Source organism: Falco biarmicus, chromosome Z (genome assembly GCF_023638135.1).
Source record: "Falco biarmicus isolate bFalBia1 chromosome Z, bFalBia1.pri, whole genome shotgun sequence".
NCBI classification, from domain to species: Eukaryota; Metazoa; Chordata; class Aves; order Falconiformes; family Falconidae; genus Falco; species Falco biarmicus.
In genome coordinates this window covers 67,248,264-67,264,795 of record NC_079311.1, presented here as the reverse complement: position 1 = coordinate 67,264,795, position 16,532 = coordinate 67,248,264, and the positions used below count along the sequence as shown (strand labels likewise).

Here is a 16,532-nt window from a genome sequence, read left to right as displayed (position 1 = left end):
TGGCTAGGTTGGATGCTGTGGAAGTTCTGAGCTGGCAGTGTTTCCATGTTCTTTTTGTTCAGAATTTAATGTCATTATGGTGGCTGTATGCTGTGAAGCTTTTATTATTCCTGATAAATGCCATAATATTAAAAAAGGTTGGTTTTCTAAGAATCTGTTCAAGGTTTTGAATGGTTCATCACGGCTTCTGCTTCTGCGTGTATGTATATCCACACCTACTGGTGCCCTGATCATTCAGTATGAGAACAGTTAAAACAGCATTTAGACTTACTTCTTAATGACTGCCCTCATTCTTCATGAGGCTCGTGAGGTTTTCATCAAGGATTTGCTTCATCTCTGTGTTGTGATCTGATTACCTGTGCTGCGATATCTGATTTTCTTTAACATGTCTCCAACAGTTGACCAAAAGGGGGTGCTAATAGATCAAACAGTCACACGTGTTGCCAAAGGTTAAGAAGCCTATTTTTGTGCAATGGATTAAATCTGAGCTACTGAATTAGGTCAGGTAAATATGAGTGTTTGCATCTCTGTGTTATGTAACACGCTAGTCACATCATTGCTCTTTGTGGACGGCAAATTCGTGCTTTGTAAATATGGCAGCTTCTTGCCTTCCATTAGGCTTGTGGAGGATTCTTCGTGGCATTTCCAGAGGCTCTGTGGCTGGCATTCTCTTCTGTAAGACTTCCATTTATATCGTATAGGGTTAAGCGTAAGTTATTTAGCAGATACTTAAGAAGTTCAAGTTTGTTGAATTTTAGAGATTGACTACAGATATCCAAAACTACCAAGATAAACGTTCACATCAAATGCCTTAATATCCTACATCCTGATATCACAAAATACTTTCACTGTTCTTTTTTTTACTGTTTGGTTTCTCCAGTTCAACAGAGCTTGGCTAATGGCATCAACAGAGCTGGGGTCTCTAACATAACAAGGGAAAAGAAGCCATAAATACATCCCCTGCAACAAGGAACCTTGTTATGTCCTTATCCCACAGTGGGATAAGATGGTCAAGAGACCTGATACTGATGTGAATATTGTGGCATAGGACTGGAGAGCTTCCAGCAGCTTCTCAATGGACCCCTCCATTTGTGTAGCAGAGATGAACCCATTTGTGACTTTGCTGGAACAGCATATAATGGTGGGAGCACATGCTTCTTGTGGATGACACATGGTTAGATGATCACAACATTATTTTTTTTCCAGGTTGCCCAATACCTATAGAAAATTTTTAACTCTACAAATTCATATTTTCACTAGTAGTGATCATTAATTCATTCCATGTCATTGAGCTATTGTGAGAGTGTTTTTACAAGTATTTAATAAGAACACCATGTAGTATAGTCTTTGACAGATTTCTGCTCATGTCTCTCTACACAGTATAGAAGACATCCACATTTACTGTGGACTAAGTGTGGCATCTTTACAAGCCATACACCCGGTTCTCTTTGATGAAAGAAAAACTTTTTAGGGACTAGAAGACCTTGTGAAGGGTTGGTTATAATCCAAGAAGCTACAGATTGGATTAGTCACATACATTAATGTAGGATACTGTGGGAAAGTATCAGCAAGATCATGAAGGACATAGGTGACTTTTCAAAATAAACCTTAATTTTATTTTTGTCTGTGTAAATTTGAAGTATTTTTGATTGAAAAGGCTAACTATTCTAATCAAGCCAGGCTTTTACATTTAAAAGCTTGTTTCTTCATCACTAGGGAGCTCACTATAAGATAGATGTTTGGGCAGATCCACAAAGGAGCTGTGGCCAGCTTGGAGTCTTGTCACACTGTTATTAGATAGTAACTGTGAGGGAAGTTTGTCTGATACGTGTTTTGAATGGGACATTAATGAGCCTAGAAGGTATCAGGGTTTATTATTGCTAACTATTACACGTAAAACTTTCTGTATAGTTTCTGAACTTTAGGATTCTATCACTGCTATTTATTATTATTTAAAGTATTCTGCGTACAGTAATCTTAAGTCAGAGTTTGAGTGGTCTTGGAACAGGGTAAGAAATGGAACTTCCTGCTTTTAAGGCCTCATGCCAAGATCTTTTTTGACAGGAAAAAAAATAATGCGTAAGAAGTCAAAAAGGCAAAACAGGATAATGTGGACCCATATTGCTTACAAAGAGAAAGGGAGAAAGCAGATTACCTTTCTGGAGGTCAGTAGTAGAAGAAAGGAGGAGAACCTTGTGAGAATGGAACTGTAAACAGTATGTTTTATACTTCTGTAAGTTTATCTGTCACAAAAGCTACCTAAAGGCAAAGGTATTGGGAATTTTGTGAGAATTACTTTACTGTTGAGCACAGAATAAAAGATTTACATTGAATGGTCACTTGAGTGATTTAGATGGCATATTCATTTAATTTGAAGGTAAAAGAAATGTTGTAAAGTTTATACAATTTCTAAGGGGAAACTTGAGTGACGAAATGATACTTGTAGTTGTGGGAATTTGAAAAGGGAGGATTGTGCGTAAGAGATCTGTTTACTGATTATCTTCTCAGTTAAGTGCCTGACATTAGGGACAAACTTGCAGTGAAACCTGTTGAAAATTAAACAAGTGCTCTGGGAATCAAGTAACACTTTCTATTAACTTTGAAATAGTAGTATTTCAGAGTTGCTGGTATTTCTCCAGGTTACTTTCCTATGAGAGATGCAACAAATGGAAATACCAGCAACCTATCACATTTAAAGCAAAACTGGTGTTTTATGTATTTTTACACAGCCAGACCTCCATGGACTTACAGTTCACATTCCTAGTCTAGTCCAAATGTCAGTTTTCAAGCACTTTTCAGATAGGAAATTCTTAAGGAAAGTATGTTCTTTCCAACTCATTGCAATCCAGGGATGGCAGAAGGCTGGGCATTTAAGAAATGTACAAGGCTGCAAATTCCAGTAACAGTTGGGCTTTTTCCAGAATGCTGTAGTCAAGAGAAAGGGCTTTGAGAAATGATGAAGAGGAGCAGAAGTTGACAGGTTAGTAAACTATCTGCCTGCTTTTGTAGAAGAGCTGAAACATCATGGACCAGCTGTAAGGTGTGATGCCTTGCAGTTTATCCCAGCTGACAGAGACATCTTGTGCAAAAAAATCAGCTCCCTCTGCATGCAGTGTAGAGGCATCTAAGAGAGATTCTGCTCACCTTTGATCTGGTGGGATTTTTACCCTGCTCTTCCCTATCAACTGTAATGATATGAAAAACATTTAATTTTTTCCTGCAATTACAGAAATTTCCAAAATGAGCAATCATCTGAGGAAAAACAATTTCAAATGGCGTAATGCTGAGTGGAAATAATTTTGGAAGGGCATGGCGCTTATACTTTGCAAAGCTGATTAATGCTTTTCCAAATCAAAAAATAAACACACACACACACACCAACCCCCCCCCAAACAACAACACAAAACAGCCAAATGCAAACTGAATTGTGCTAAAATCTGTTCCAAATGTCATACACATTAGAAGAAAATCCGTGATTCTGATTACCCTATTGCTTAAATCATGGCATATTCAAATGTTTACATAGTCATCAGACCTCTCCACAGAGCAAGGTTCATCGAACTTCTTGTTTCATAGTTTAGATGATTTTCTATCCAGAAAGGACCATTTTGATTGCATAATCCAATGTCCTGTTTTGGCCATATATTAAGAGGTGTGCTGAACACTGTATCATGTGATGTTCTAGAATAGCTGCAGAATAATACTTCGATACTAAAATTACTGGAGCGGGGGAGAAACTGATTTTCCTGTAACAATGGTTTTGCCTTGTTTAAGGTTTTAAATTTTGTGGCTTCAGCTGCTTACCACTGGAACTCAAGCATAATGCTCCTGTTCTGATTTAGGATAACTGCTCTGGCGTGTTTTTGAATAAGGACATCTAAGAGCCATTTCTTGTAGCATTTTGCAGTATCTGTCTGTTGTGTTTTTATGATGTATTTTTTTACATGTTCAAATTAAAAAATAACAGCTGTGTTGAACCAAAAGCTCTCTGGGACAGAGATTCTAAGCTAACATGGTAGTTATCATTTTGATGTTTATGAAATTCTTGTGCTCCCTTATGCTTGAAAACTTCCATCTTGTTCTTCAGAATACCCTTCTGGTGGGTTTTGTGATTCTAAACAAGAATAGATGTGTCTGTCCATGTCACGAAGTTGGGTGATATTGTAAACTTTGTACTTTGAATTAGTTTTTCATGATGTGGGGATTTTTTTAAGTTGTTATTGGCGGATGGAAGGTAATTTAGTAGACTGTAATCTGTGTTAGAAGTATGGATTTGAGGAGATCTGCATTTGAAATATTACTGAACTGAACTTCATTCCATTTGCTTAGTTTTGTAAGATTCTTGTGGCTTTCTTCAGTCACTGATTTCAAATTCCTGTCTAGTGTAGGTTTTACCCACTAAAAACTTTACCATGCTAATATTGCCTGAAAATTGAATTCTTATTTAGTTACTGTGTTAAATCCAGTGCAGCTAGATTAATTAAATGATCAAGCTCATATCTTCAAATGCATTCTCACCAGAATCAACAAAAATTAGGGGGGGGGGGGGATTTGAGATCAGAAGACATGGCAGATGCATGTGTTACGGAGACTGTTTCCCCAGTTAGGTCTTCCATGTTTCCATGGTTTAGTATAATGTGGTAGAAGATAATGATTTTTTAAGTCTACAAGTTTTGAATGATTGTGTGCAAGTTATCTGGCCCTGAAACACCTTTCATTTTATTGACTATTTAACAGTTACAGTTTATGTGGGGAAGGGTTAGTTTGGATAGTATTGCAGGTTTTATGGAAGTCTTGGAATTTGGCTTTAAAAGCTGTGTTGTTTTTAAAGGCATCTATGGATGCTTTCCTCAAAAATTAGATAAAAATTACGAATAGGTTAAATTACTAGCAGTATGGTTGTAAGTTCCCATAGGCAAAATCTCAGAGTTCATTTGCATCTGCAAGCATGCCTGGCTTTCCAAAGTAGGTAATCATCTGAAGAACAGTCAAAATGAAAGTGGGCTTCATCCCTGTTACTGTTCTCATGTCTGTATTTTTGCTTTTTTGTGCCTTATTTGTTTAAAGTGACCTTAATTTAATGTGGCGCACATTCTTAGCTCAGGGAATTGGGCTTTTTGGCTTGTTTCACTCACTGTTGTATTATTTTGTCAAAAGATGATATATACTCGGAGGGCCCAATCCTGACATTAGTGACAATGCAAATGAAGGGAGATTTTACTTCTTAAATCATTAATGTGGAATTGGATTCTGTGTTTCCATATGTACCTTACAGGTTTAGTAGTTATGCAAGAAGATTAATCATATTTCTTGGAAACAAATAAGCTGACCAATACTGATCTAGTGATGAAGAAAATACTTGTGAGCTTTCCCACTCAAACCCAGAAAATTTTGTTTGAATTCTCAGCTTAGGGTTTGTTTTGGTTTTGTTGGTTTTTTTTTTTTGTTTGTTTGTTTTTTAATTTGTTAATGTTCTGTTGTTAAAGTGTAGAACTGGAGCTTTACCATTACAAATAGATTGAGGATTTTTTTCCTTTGATGCCATCATTTTAAGGATCGGAGTTCCAGAATGCTTGCAGCAGCCTTGTATTTTTCTGTCTGTTCGTGACAAACCAGCTACTGTACATTCATATAGAGTAGTACAGTCCTTGCCACTGGCAGTCTGTCTGTGACAGAGAGCCTGTAGGCTGACATAAAGTGCAGCCTGTTGTGAACTGCTAAGTGGGAGTCTGCCAAAAACTCAGCAGACAGAACTAATTGGGGAGAAAAAGGATTTTTGTGCCCTCATCTCTCCCTCTTCAATTTTTTTTACAAGACGGATATTGTTAAAGTAACTTGTTTATGTAAGATTTGTCTGCCTCTATTTTCTCATTGCATGAATCATTTTTTAACTTCAAGTCTTGCACCGCAGGTCACTGAGCACTTCCACATGGCGGCTGGCACAGGACCAAACTCGAGACACGCAACTCATCACAGTTGATGAAAAATTGGTAAGGGTTTTCTACTGCATACTGCTATGATACAGCCTTCAGGGTTATTTTTGCACAATAGACATTCAGTATGGTATTCTGCGTTCTTCTAGGAAAGCTGTATAAATTGGAACTACAAAGCAACAATGCTTCATACATTTTTAAGAGGAGCATTAGTAAAACGTAACTATGTGAAGGCAATACGGAATTCAAAGTATTAAGCAATATAAAATGATGAATACCTTGTTTATTATTATTATTATATCATGGCCAAGGATCAATATGAACTGTAATTTATAACAGTTTGTTCTTTTTGAAATCTGGATATGTAAGTATACATTATTTGCCAGATTCTTGAAACTATCTTCATTAGGACCCATTTTATTAAAGGAACTGTGCAAAGAAGCAGCATGCAAGATTATTGTTACTATGCACATATACTTTAGCTTTTGAATATGCATGAAGGTTAGATTACAACTAGGAACAAATGCATAACATTCTTCTGCTAATCAGTAGCAGATCAGAAATTTGGCAATCTTTTCTTGTAAGTTCTTCCATAATGTGTGGTCTGTTACTCTAGGTGCAACCTGACACTTATGTTTACATTATTCAATAGTATAATTTTTGTAAGACTTCTGAGGGGGAATGCATCACAGCAGAAGCATGCTTTTCATTGGTTTTCAAATCACTTTTGAATCTTCAGGGGAAAAAAAATATTCCCATCATATATACCAGACAGTTCATATTGTATGTAGTGCCTTGTATTCCTAAAGCTATATTAACTACTTGAGAAATATTTTGAATTTGTATTTATAAATCGAAAATTTGTAATGTCAGCTGTCACAATCTAGTTAACGTTTAACAGGCTATTGGAAAAAAACACACCTACTTTACTCTTTAGGGCTTTTTTTTCTCATGCTTTGTAATGTAGATGTAGCAATAATAACCTACTCACAGGTAAAAAAATACAGTTCTTTACGTAAGCTTTTTTTCTGATTTTAGGAAGTAATAGTATAATTTTAGGTTTAAAAATCAGGGAAAAAAATAATGCTGTATTCTAGTGAATGGGATTGTCTTACTAATCTAGTTGCATAACTTGGGATTCAGGAAATTTCATTTAATGGATAGGGGTTTGTGAGTCACTATGTAAATAAGATTCTCCAAGTCAGTAGACCTACATTTCCCTAAACAAATTACGAATGAGTTTGATTATTGTAGCACTGTTCTTTAACATAAAAAAAAAAATCATCTAAATAGCATTTTTATAATGCCTGAATTTACAGTATCATATTTCCCTATTGTGACCTCAGGTGATGAATACATAGATCTGAAAGAGGCTACAGTGCAAAGAGAAACCCACAAAATAAATACTCTTCTATCTTCTGTTTTGTATTTAAATGTACATTATCCTAAGTTAGGGTTGTACATTACCCTGTCTATCTATGACGGTTTACACTTCCAGTTGAGTTAAAGTGATACTGATTTGAAATACAACTATTCTGTTCTCTTAGTGTTAGTGTAAATGAATTGTAAGTTAAGTGGGTATTTCTGTCATAGACGACACTCGTATCATAGTTGCTGGGGCTGGGGTTTGAGATCTCATAGTAGCAGCTGTTGAGTAATTTTAATTTTGATACATGTAATGTATCTAAATTATTGTTTTATGCTCATTTTTTTTCAAGTATTACATTAAATGTCAGACTGGATAGTATTTTTCTACAGTATGTTGGTGCACATTCTAGATGCGCAAATCTTTTTGTTTTCCAGATTATTGTAGAGCCCTAAATAAAATGATGGGAAATTAGAATAACATTTTAAAATTTTCATTTGTAGGTTTAGTAAGTTTTTGAAGTAGTTTCCATAATGCTGTAAAATTTCCAATAATCTATGTTCTTTTAATGGACAAAAATTTGTATCCCATTAGCAAGGAAAGTCTTCACAAAGGGGTTTGATGTGGTTTTCAACTCTTTTCAGGACTAGGAGAAGTTCTCTGGGCACCTATTAAACCTCATGGAAAAGTAGAGTACTGTATTAACTTATTTTAAGTTGCTGCAATATATTTCCTGATTTAAATAGGATTAATTACAACCCATTAAAACCAATTTAACACATTACATGAATGTTCTGTTTTTCTAATAATGTTGCTCAGCACAATAAAACTATTATTTCCATGCAAGTTGTAACTAAACTGTATTCCAGAGGTTAATATTTAACTTTTAATTAAAAAAAGACCCCTTTGCTTGTGTTACTGCCAGATGTGTGAATCTTATTGTTAGAAATCATTAAGTCCTATTTTGATGGATTTGTTGGCTTTGTCATACTTGGGTTTTTTGGGGTTTGGTTGTTGGTTTTTTTAAAGCCTAACATCACCTTATGCATGGGTTTTATGTGCGTATCAGAAAGAAGAAGCAAGAACAGGTGGAAAATGGGATATGGTTGTGCTTGTTTGCCTTACTGCTCTTGTAACTTATTTTGAAACTGAACTCTTCTGTGAGCTGGTGTTTGCAAGGCTAGTAGAGTAACACTGTGTTTATTTAGAACTTTTAACTGCGTATTGTGGTTGGGTTAATCTATTTCCAGTGCTTTTGTAGGCCCTGTATTCCTATGTATACATGCATATGCTAGAACTTGATCAACAGGGGTTCCTTTGGATTATCTAGAGCCCCATTTGGTTCTGTAAGTACTAAAATGTTCCTTGTCTTGTGAACACAAATGAAATAGAAGGCAGAGGAGCATCCTGACATTGAATTATTAACCAGTTGTCAGTTATCTTCTTACTGCCACCCAGCATGTGTTGAATACAACAGAAAAATGAGTTCTAATGAAATAGCAAAAGAGACAGTAGTTTAGGCCATGTTGACCTTTTATATTAGGAAAAAGTGGGACTGTTAAATATAAGAGGAGCTAAATGCTCAGCTTGTCTAGAACACATCTGAGAAATGGTACCTATGTCTCAAGTTACTGGCTGTTTTGGGTGAATATCGAATAAAATAACTTTTAGTGAATAGTTAAATCCAAGGAAAATAACAGACAAAATGAACAAAGCTGAACAGAAATAAAGCTCTTGCATCACATTTTGAATCTCTGGCCACCAATTAGGTCATATTCCAAGAGTCTGGACAAATAGTTATGTGAAAAATAGTCTCTCAAGACCCGGCTTGTGTTAGGAAATTTGGGCTATAGAGGACAAAGGCTGTCGGCAGCGAATCTCCCTCAGGTAATGTTCCAAATGATTTAACTGTTTATGCATATGGAATAACATAGCTTCCATCATCATTATAAAAAGCTTCAGTGGTTTTGTCTGAAATGTGGGTTTGAACTGTTTTAAATTGCTATGATTTGATTAAATCGTTTTAAGTAGGGTACATCAATACTGTTTGTTTTAGCTAAAAGTTGTCCAGTTCACAACTGGCTTCCCAGTCAGGGCTGGTGACGCTGCATTGTGGGTATCTAGCCTGGAGTTTCTACAGGCTAGGCATTTTTGTGAAAGTTGCCCCCTAATATTTGCCAATAAAAGGACTTTCGTAGTGGATAAATGATACCGATTTCAAAATTAGAACAACTGCCAGAAAATATCCTTTCCATCTCTGAGGCAGAATATTCCACTGATAATGTATATCCTGTAGTTCAAGAGAAAAAATATTGCAAAGGCAGTTTTAGGGTTTGGTCACTGCGGAGACACTAGAAACGTTGTTCAACTGTGCTAAGGATCAGCTGTTAGTTGCAACCATCTCACAGATGTTTTTACTCTGTATCAGGCCAAGACAAAATAGGATGAGTTGCTACTCAGGACTAAGCATTCAAGAGCAGTGCTATCAAGTGCACTTGAGATGGTACTAAAGTGGTTTTTCCAGCATTATGAGAACATGTAGAAACAGACTCTATTACACACATGACAGGCTAACTAGAGTGATAGTATTGACATTTCAGCACCTGTCTTGAAATTGTTTTATATATACTGTGAATTAACCTTTGTTTCAGTAATGGTTCAGAAGTCTCAGTTCTGAAATTCAGCAGAGGGATCGTTTACTTCTGACTGTAGATGAAATCACATACATAACTCATTAAAAGTAACTTGCATACACCAAACTGGGCACAGAAAATCTGAATTCTTTTTTGAGGAAAAGTTCCCATTTTTTGGATGATGTTCAAGAGGAGCAGTAAAAGCTGTATACTGCAGCAGCCTAGGCCAAAGCAGATTAATAAGTGGACTTAGTGGATGAGGGAAAGGCTGTGGATGTTATTTATCTGCTTGAGTAAAGCCCTTGACAGCATTTCCCACAGCTTTCTCCTCAAGAAACCGGCTGCTCATGGTTGGACGGCTGTACTCTTTCCTGGGTAACAAACTGGCTGCATGGCCACTCCCAGAGACTGGGTTAATGAAGTTACATCCAGCCGGCGGCCAGTCAGAAGTGGTGTTCCCCAGGGCTCAGGGCTAAGCTCATCAGTGATCTGGATGAGAGGATTGAGTGCAACCTCAGTAAGTTTGCAGGTGATGGCAAGCTGGGGGGGAGCGTTGATCTGCGGGAGGGCAGGAGGCTCTGCAGAGGGGTCTGGGCAGGCTGGAGCGATGGGCCCAGGCCAGTTGTGTGAGGTTCAACCAGGCTCAGTGCCGGGTCCTGCCCGTGGGTCACACCAGCCCCTGCAGCGCTGCGGGCTGGGGGCAGGGGGCTGGGAACTGCCTGGGGGGAAAGGGCCTGGGGGGGCTGGTCGGCAGCCGGCTGGGCATGAGCCCCCCGTGTGCCCAGGTGGCCAAGGAGGCCAGCAGCATCCTGGCTGGTGCCGGGAACAGCATGGCCAGCAGGGCCAGGGCAGTGCTGTCCCCCTGCACTGGGCACTGGCGAGGCCGCCCCTCGACTCCTGTGTTCAGGTTGGGCCCCTCACTGCCAGGGGGACGCAGAGGGGCTGCAGCGTGTCCAGAGATGGGCAGGGGGCTGGTGAAGGGTCTGGAGCACAGGTCTTATGAGGAGTGGCTGAGGGAACTGGGGTTGTTTAGCCTGGAAAAGGAAGAGAAAAGGAGGCTTAGGGGGGATTTTATCACTCTCTACAGCTACCTGAAGGAAGGTCGTTGCAAGGTGGGTGTCAGTCTCTTCTCCCAAGTAGGAGGTAATAGGACAAGAGGAAATGGGTTGGTTATTAGGAAAAATTCCTTCCCTGAGAGGGTGGTCAAGCCTTGGAACAGGCTGCCCAGGGAAGTGGTGGAATCAGCATCCCTGGATATATTTAAAAGATGTGTAGATGTGGCATCTGGGGGCATCATTTAATGGTGGGCTTGGCAGTGCTAGGTGAATGATTGGACTTGATCTCAAGGTTTTTTTGCAGCCTAAATGATTCCATGATTCTAGTAACTATTGTGAAATGGATATCAAGAATCTCAGCAGCTTCCTCTTGGCTGTCCAGAGGTAGCAGTTAGTGTCTGTTGTGTTTACTACTGGATAATCCAGGAGTAGCACTGTATTATTAGAATTCTCAGAACATGAACCTCTTCAGCAAAAGAGTTGCAGAAACACTCCAGTCCAGTTTTTCTAGAAGCAAACATCATTTTCATTATTAGCAAACATCACACAATGTTTTCAGTATTGACTCATTGTTCACCATCCAAATCCCAACTTTGGCTAGGCTTAGAAATTAATGAACTTGTATAATCTTTGTTTGATTAGAGAAGTATAAACTTTACTATAATAAACTGTGGTAATACTGCGGCTCAAAATAAAATATACAAACAAGTGAAAAATAGGCTGGAATGACAATACTTCTTGAAATCTCAATCCTGATAGGCTACAGTGCTGTGAAACAAAGGGCATAGCAAATCAAGCTTTAACATAGAACCATAGAATGATTTGGATTAGAAAGGACCTTAAAGATCACCCAGTTCCAACCCCCTGCCATGGACACAGACACCTTCCACCAGCCCAGGTTGCTCCAAGCCCCATCCAGCCTGGCCTTGAACACTGCCAGGGATGGGGCATCCACAGCTGCTCTGGGCAGCCTGTGCCAGTGTCTCACCACCCTCATATGCTTTTTAAAGTGTGATCATTGCTAGCAGCATTTCCCAAGAACCGCAAATAGATAATATACTTTACTCTGATAACCGGAGTAGTATGCACAACATTACTTGCAAGACAGTGTGACATTGCATTTGAAGATTGTGTATAGGAACTGATCTTGGAACTTGGTGAAGAGAAACACTTGGCAAAGTATGCGTTTATTAAAGACAGGCTTACTAGATTTGCTTTTCTTGAAACTGCTATTCAGCCAAGAATTCTCCAAGCATTACCAGTGTGTTAGATAATAAGGATATACTGGATGTTCTGTGTTGGGTTTTTTTTCCAAAATGCTGTTAACCCCTTGTGGGGTTATTACTTGAGGGTGAGTTCAAGCTGTTCGTAAAGTAACTTAATGGGATAGAAGAATTTAGAATAATCTTTTCTTCATTTAGACCACTCTAGCTACAATATTTATTCAACTCGTTACCATATAAGATGGTAAGGACAGCATTCCTCTTTAGATGAGGAATGTAACTTTGAAATTTTTGTGTGCTTTATTTGTATGGCTCTATGATAGGCAGTTGTCCTGTTCAAAGGGTACAAGGTTCCACATTCTAGAATTATTTCAGAATTAAAAGCATTATTTCAATAAAAGTGAAATACTCAAAGGAGAACACTATGCAAATGAAAATACATCTGCTTTACTAAAAGTGTATTATTTAAGAGTGGACTTTGTATAGAGTCAAATATTAAATATTAAATACAAATAAATAAAAAACCCCACCTTTACTTTTTGTCATCACTGATAGTTTATTTGTGAATCTGCATTTTTGCTGCAAAACAATCTACAAAAAAGTTTTTTTCTCTCTTTCTCTTTTCTCCCCTCCGCCCCCTTCCCACCCCCCCAAACAAAGAAAGACTGCTCTGAGGAGGGAAAAAACTGTGTTGGTTAATTTTGTCAAGCAGCTAATGTGAAATTTAGTATTTAAAGTTTTTATTGATTTTGGGGATGGTGATAATCCTTGTCACTTCATGTATACAACACTGGTCTGTCAGAGCATACATGTATTTCTAAACAGTTTTATTTGTTTGGTTGCCTTTTTTTTTCTTTTTCTTTTTAAATATTTAAGTAATTTGACAGTTTCTTCTTCATGGTTTTGGCTGGTAGTTGTATTTGGTCTTAAATACAGTACAAACTCAGGTGTAGCTGTGTGCATACTCGCCAGATTATCTAGTTCTGTACATGTTTTAAGTACTGCAAATTCACTATATTGTGCTGTTTGGCAATTAAACCCCTTTTCACTTGGAACAGTCTAGCTCAATTCAGCCTATACTGCTTGCTACAACTTGTTTTTCTAAGCAATTGTAGTTTGATGAAGCTTGCAGTGGTTTAGAAAACCTGGTTGGCTGGATACCAATAAAGAGCTTTCTGCAAGCATGGCTGCAGGCAACAAGTTACTCTCCACGATAAAGTTTCTGTAGTTATGACAGTCCAAGTAAAGAAATTGCCGTCACCTTCAGCTGTCCTTTAAGAGCAATAAATAGTGCTATATTTCTAAAGTTCAGCTTGAGATAATTTTATTTTTCAGTTTAGAAAACTACATAAGTTGCAAGTAGCCCAGAACCTTGTATGAAGTGGTACATAGTTGAATAAGTGATAGCAATTGCACTCTTATCCCTGTGGAGGTTTGTTTTGGTTTTAGGACAGGGTAAAGGATTTGGATTTCTTTGTCTCAGAGCCTTCTCTTTTGGTGCATGGTGGTGCTATCTCTGCTGGGTATTGGAAGGGGGAGTGCCTGATATTGAGGTTACATAACCTTCTAACATCTCGAGTGTCTGTTTTGTCTGGGCTTCCTTCATGCAGCATTCTTGTGCAAAAATTTCAAGGCTTTAGTCTGGAGCACCGGGTCAAAGAATATGTCTCTTTGAAGGGTATGCAGGCGATTTTTTTTTTTTGTTGTTTCATGACACCGTATTTAATTTTCTATCAAAGAATACTGGTTTTGACGAGCTTGCTACGGTGGCTGCTCAAACAAATTAAAGGAGTGTCATTGTACCATGTTTAGTTTGTCTGGCTTCCGAAGGGTTATTCAACATGCAAATACTTGGTTTTTTAAGTCAAAGTATATAAGCAATGTTTCTAATCTGCTAGAAAGAATAAAAGCCATTGATACAGTCTAGTAATCAACAGGAGTAAGAAGTAACATAATTTCTGGAGCTGTTTTGCTTTTTAAAGACTAGATAGTATTTTCATGTTCTCATAATACAATGCCATTATCTGAACACCCAAGTTAGTATCCCGTGTTACGAAATATTTTTGTAGATCACATGAATTCTTGTCCTGTTGGGAATACTGAATGTACAATTAATTGTAGAGGGCTTGCAGTTCAATCAATGTGTCTTTCTGAACTTCTGTAGCATATCTAAGTTGTAGATTTAAGACACAAATCCTAGCCTAACTAACAGAGTTCTATGTACAGACTTGAAAGCTGTTTCTAGTTCTGAAGTTCTAGCTGAATAATTTTATCAAGTCAGAAGGGAAAAACTTTCCTTGTCTAGAAATCCTCATAATCCTGTGGGAATCGTTGAACATCTTAGTCATACTGCAAGAGAGCTAGGCTCTTCTGCAGTACTATGTCTTTCTACTCAGAAAATGAATGATGAAATGGAACCAGATGCACTTACAGTTTGTGATGGCTTGTTTATGAGCTATCTTTGAACTGCTTTTATGGCTGCTTTCTCAGATTAGGAACATTAACCTGCATTAAGTGGGGACATGGGCCATGGAGGCAGCATCTGATGTTGAGGTTCTAGTATGCAGTTTAGTTCTTGTGTTGTGAAGCATGCACTGTAGGGAAATTGCTCAGTCTTTTTATGTGTTGTGGCTTACAAGTAGTGCAAAAGAACATCTCAGCTTGATGGTGAAGTAAATTTTATCCTATTACTTGTTAGCCTGAAAGCTGGGTTAACAAGTAGGCAGAAGCTGAGCTATAAGGAATTTCTACAAAATGCTGATAAGACATACCAAATACAGTATTTCTTTAAAGATGTTACAATTATTTTGCAAATGTTTTAAAAAAGTTAAGGCTATCATGATTATTTCCAATTACAAACGTGAAAAGTGGATAGTTTTTCCTTACAGATTGATTTTATAGATGTACACATATATTCCTGTATAAAAATAAATAACTATTTTTTCCATTTTTTATTGCCATCTCCACTCCATTTGAAAGCCTTCTTGAGTCAACTAATTCTGGTTCTTTAAGTCAGAAGTTTGTTATCTTCTTCCATAGTGTCTGTTTCCAGTACAGTGTCTTACTTTATCATTGTTTAGTAAACACAATTGTACATTGTAGCATCCTTTGATTTTATTTATTTTTCCTCACAGTAATAGAAAACTGAAAGGAAAGATGTAGATACACTACATGTAAATTTGAATTCAATCTGAAAAACTAATCACTGAATTTAATTGGTGACAGATTTCTCTCTACTTTATCAGGAAGTGTAATACCATGATTTCTGTCGTGTAAATAACCTTCAAGGCCAAGCATATAAAGGCCAAAGCAGAAATTACAGGGACAGACTACTAGGCAGAATGAACTGAAAACAGGTTGTGAAATAACACTAATACATTCTAGTTATGCTTCAGCTTTTTAGAAAAAGATTGTAGAAAGCTTCTATTTTAACCAACCATATGGATGAATTTAAAGGAACTGTTTTTGTCTAGTGGTGTTAAGCTGTGTATTTTATTGATGATGTTGAAACAGTTGAAACCCCATCAATTCCTGTATCCATTGGGGAATAATGACTGTGTTACTGTTAGAAAAGAACCTTCTAAAACACATTTTAAGGCTTAAAAGCTGTATGCACTAATTAACAAAATAGAGTGAACATTTAAGCTGTTAATAACTGCAACATCCTTCATGCACAGACCTTCAGTATGCTAGCACTGCATACAGTTTGTAATTGTGCATCTCTTTAACGTGGGTAACTGTGTCAGTTCTTTCTTGGTTCACTACCTGCTGTGTATGGAAGTTATGTACACTATTCAGCACTTGCTTTCAACTTTTAAAGGCCATGCATATTACACAGAATATACACTTTCATTAGAGTAAGGGACAGCTTACTGTCTGTCTGGCTTGTAATTTCTTAAAGGAAACTTTTCTTCTAAAAAAGCATGCACCAATAGCAATGTTGCTTTAAATTTCCGTTTCTTGATTGGGGATTTGCTCCTGGTTTTCTCCCGTGTTGTATACCACTTGTTACTATGTGGCAAAGATCTGTTACAGAAATCACTTTCTTTTTAGAGGAGGTGTAAAGACTAGAGAACATAGATCACCATGAAGGCAGGCATCCGTTTACATGAACTCAGGGTTTCTCGGTATTGTTTGTAGTAGCAGACCATGCACTAGTGTGACATTATTGTCAGGTTAAAACTTTGAAACACTACTTTTTGCCTTTTATCCACCCCCATCTTTGATGAATTGTCTTTTTTTAAATAAACCAGACCCTAAACAGTTTGTTAAATTGTAACCCTTAAATTATGTTCCACAGTTATAATTACATAGGGAATTAA

At 37.5% G+C, this 16,532-nt stretch overlaps 1 protein-coding gene across 1 annotated transcript in view; it reads left to right on the top strand.

Annotated features, from left to right (window-relative positions):
* The window catches only part of NDUFS4 (NADH:ubiquinone oxidoreductase subunit S4), a 48,265-nt gene that overhangs the window by 14,383 nt on the left and 17,350 nt on the right, over positions 1-16,532 (top strand). The window contains exon 2 of the mRNA XM_056325179.1: positions 5,912-5,990. Coding sequence (XP_056181154.1) covers positions 5,912-5,990 — 79 coding nt within the window. The remainder of the gene's footprint in view (positions 1-5,911; positions 5,991-16,532) is intronic.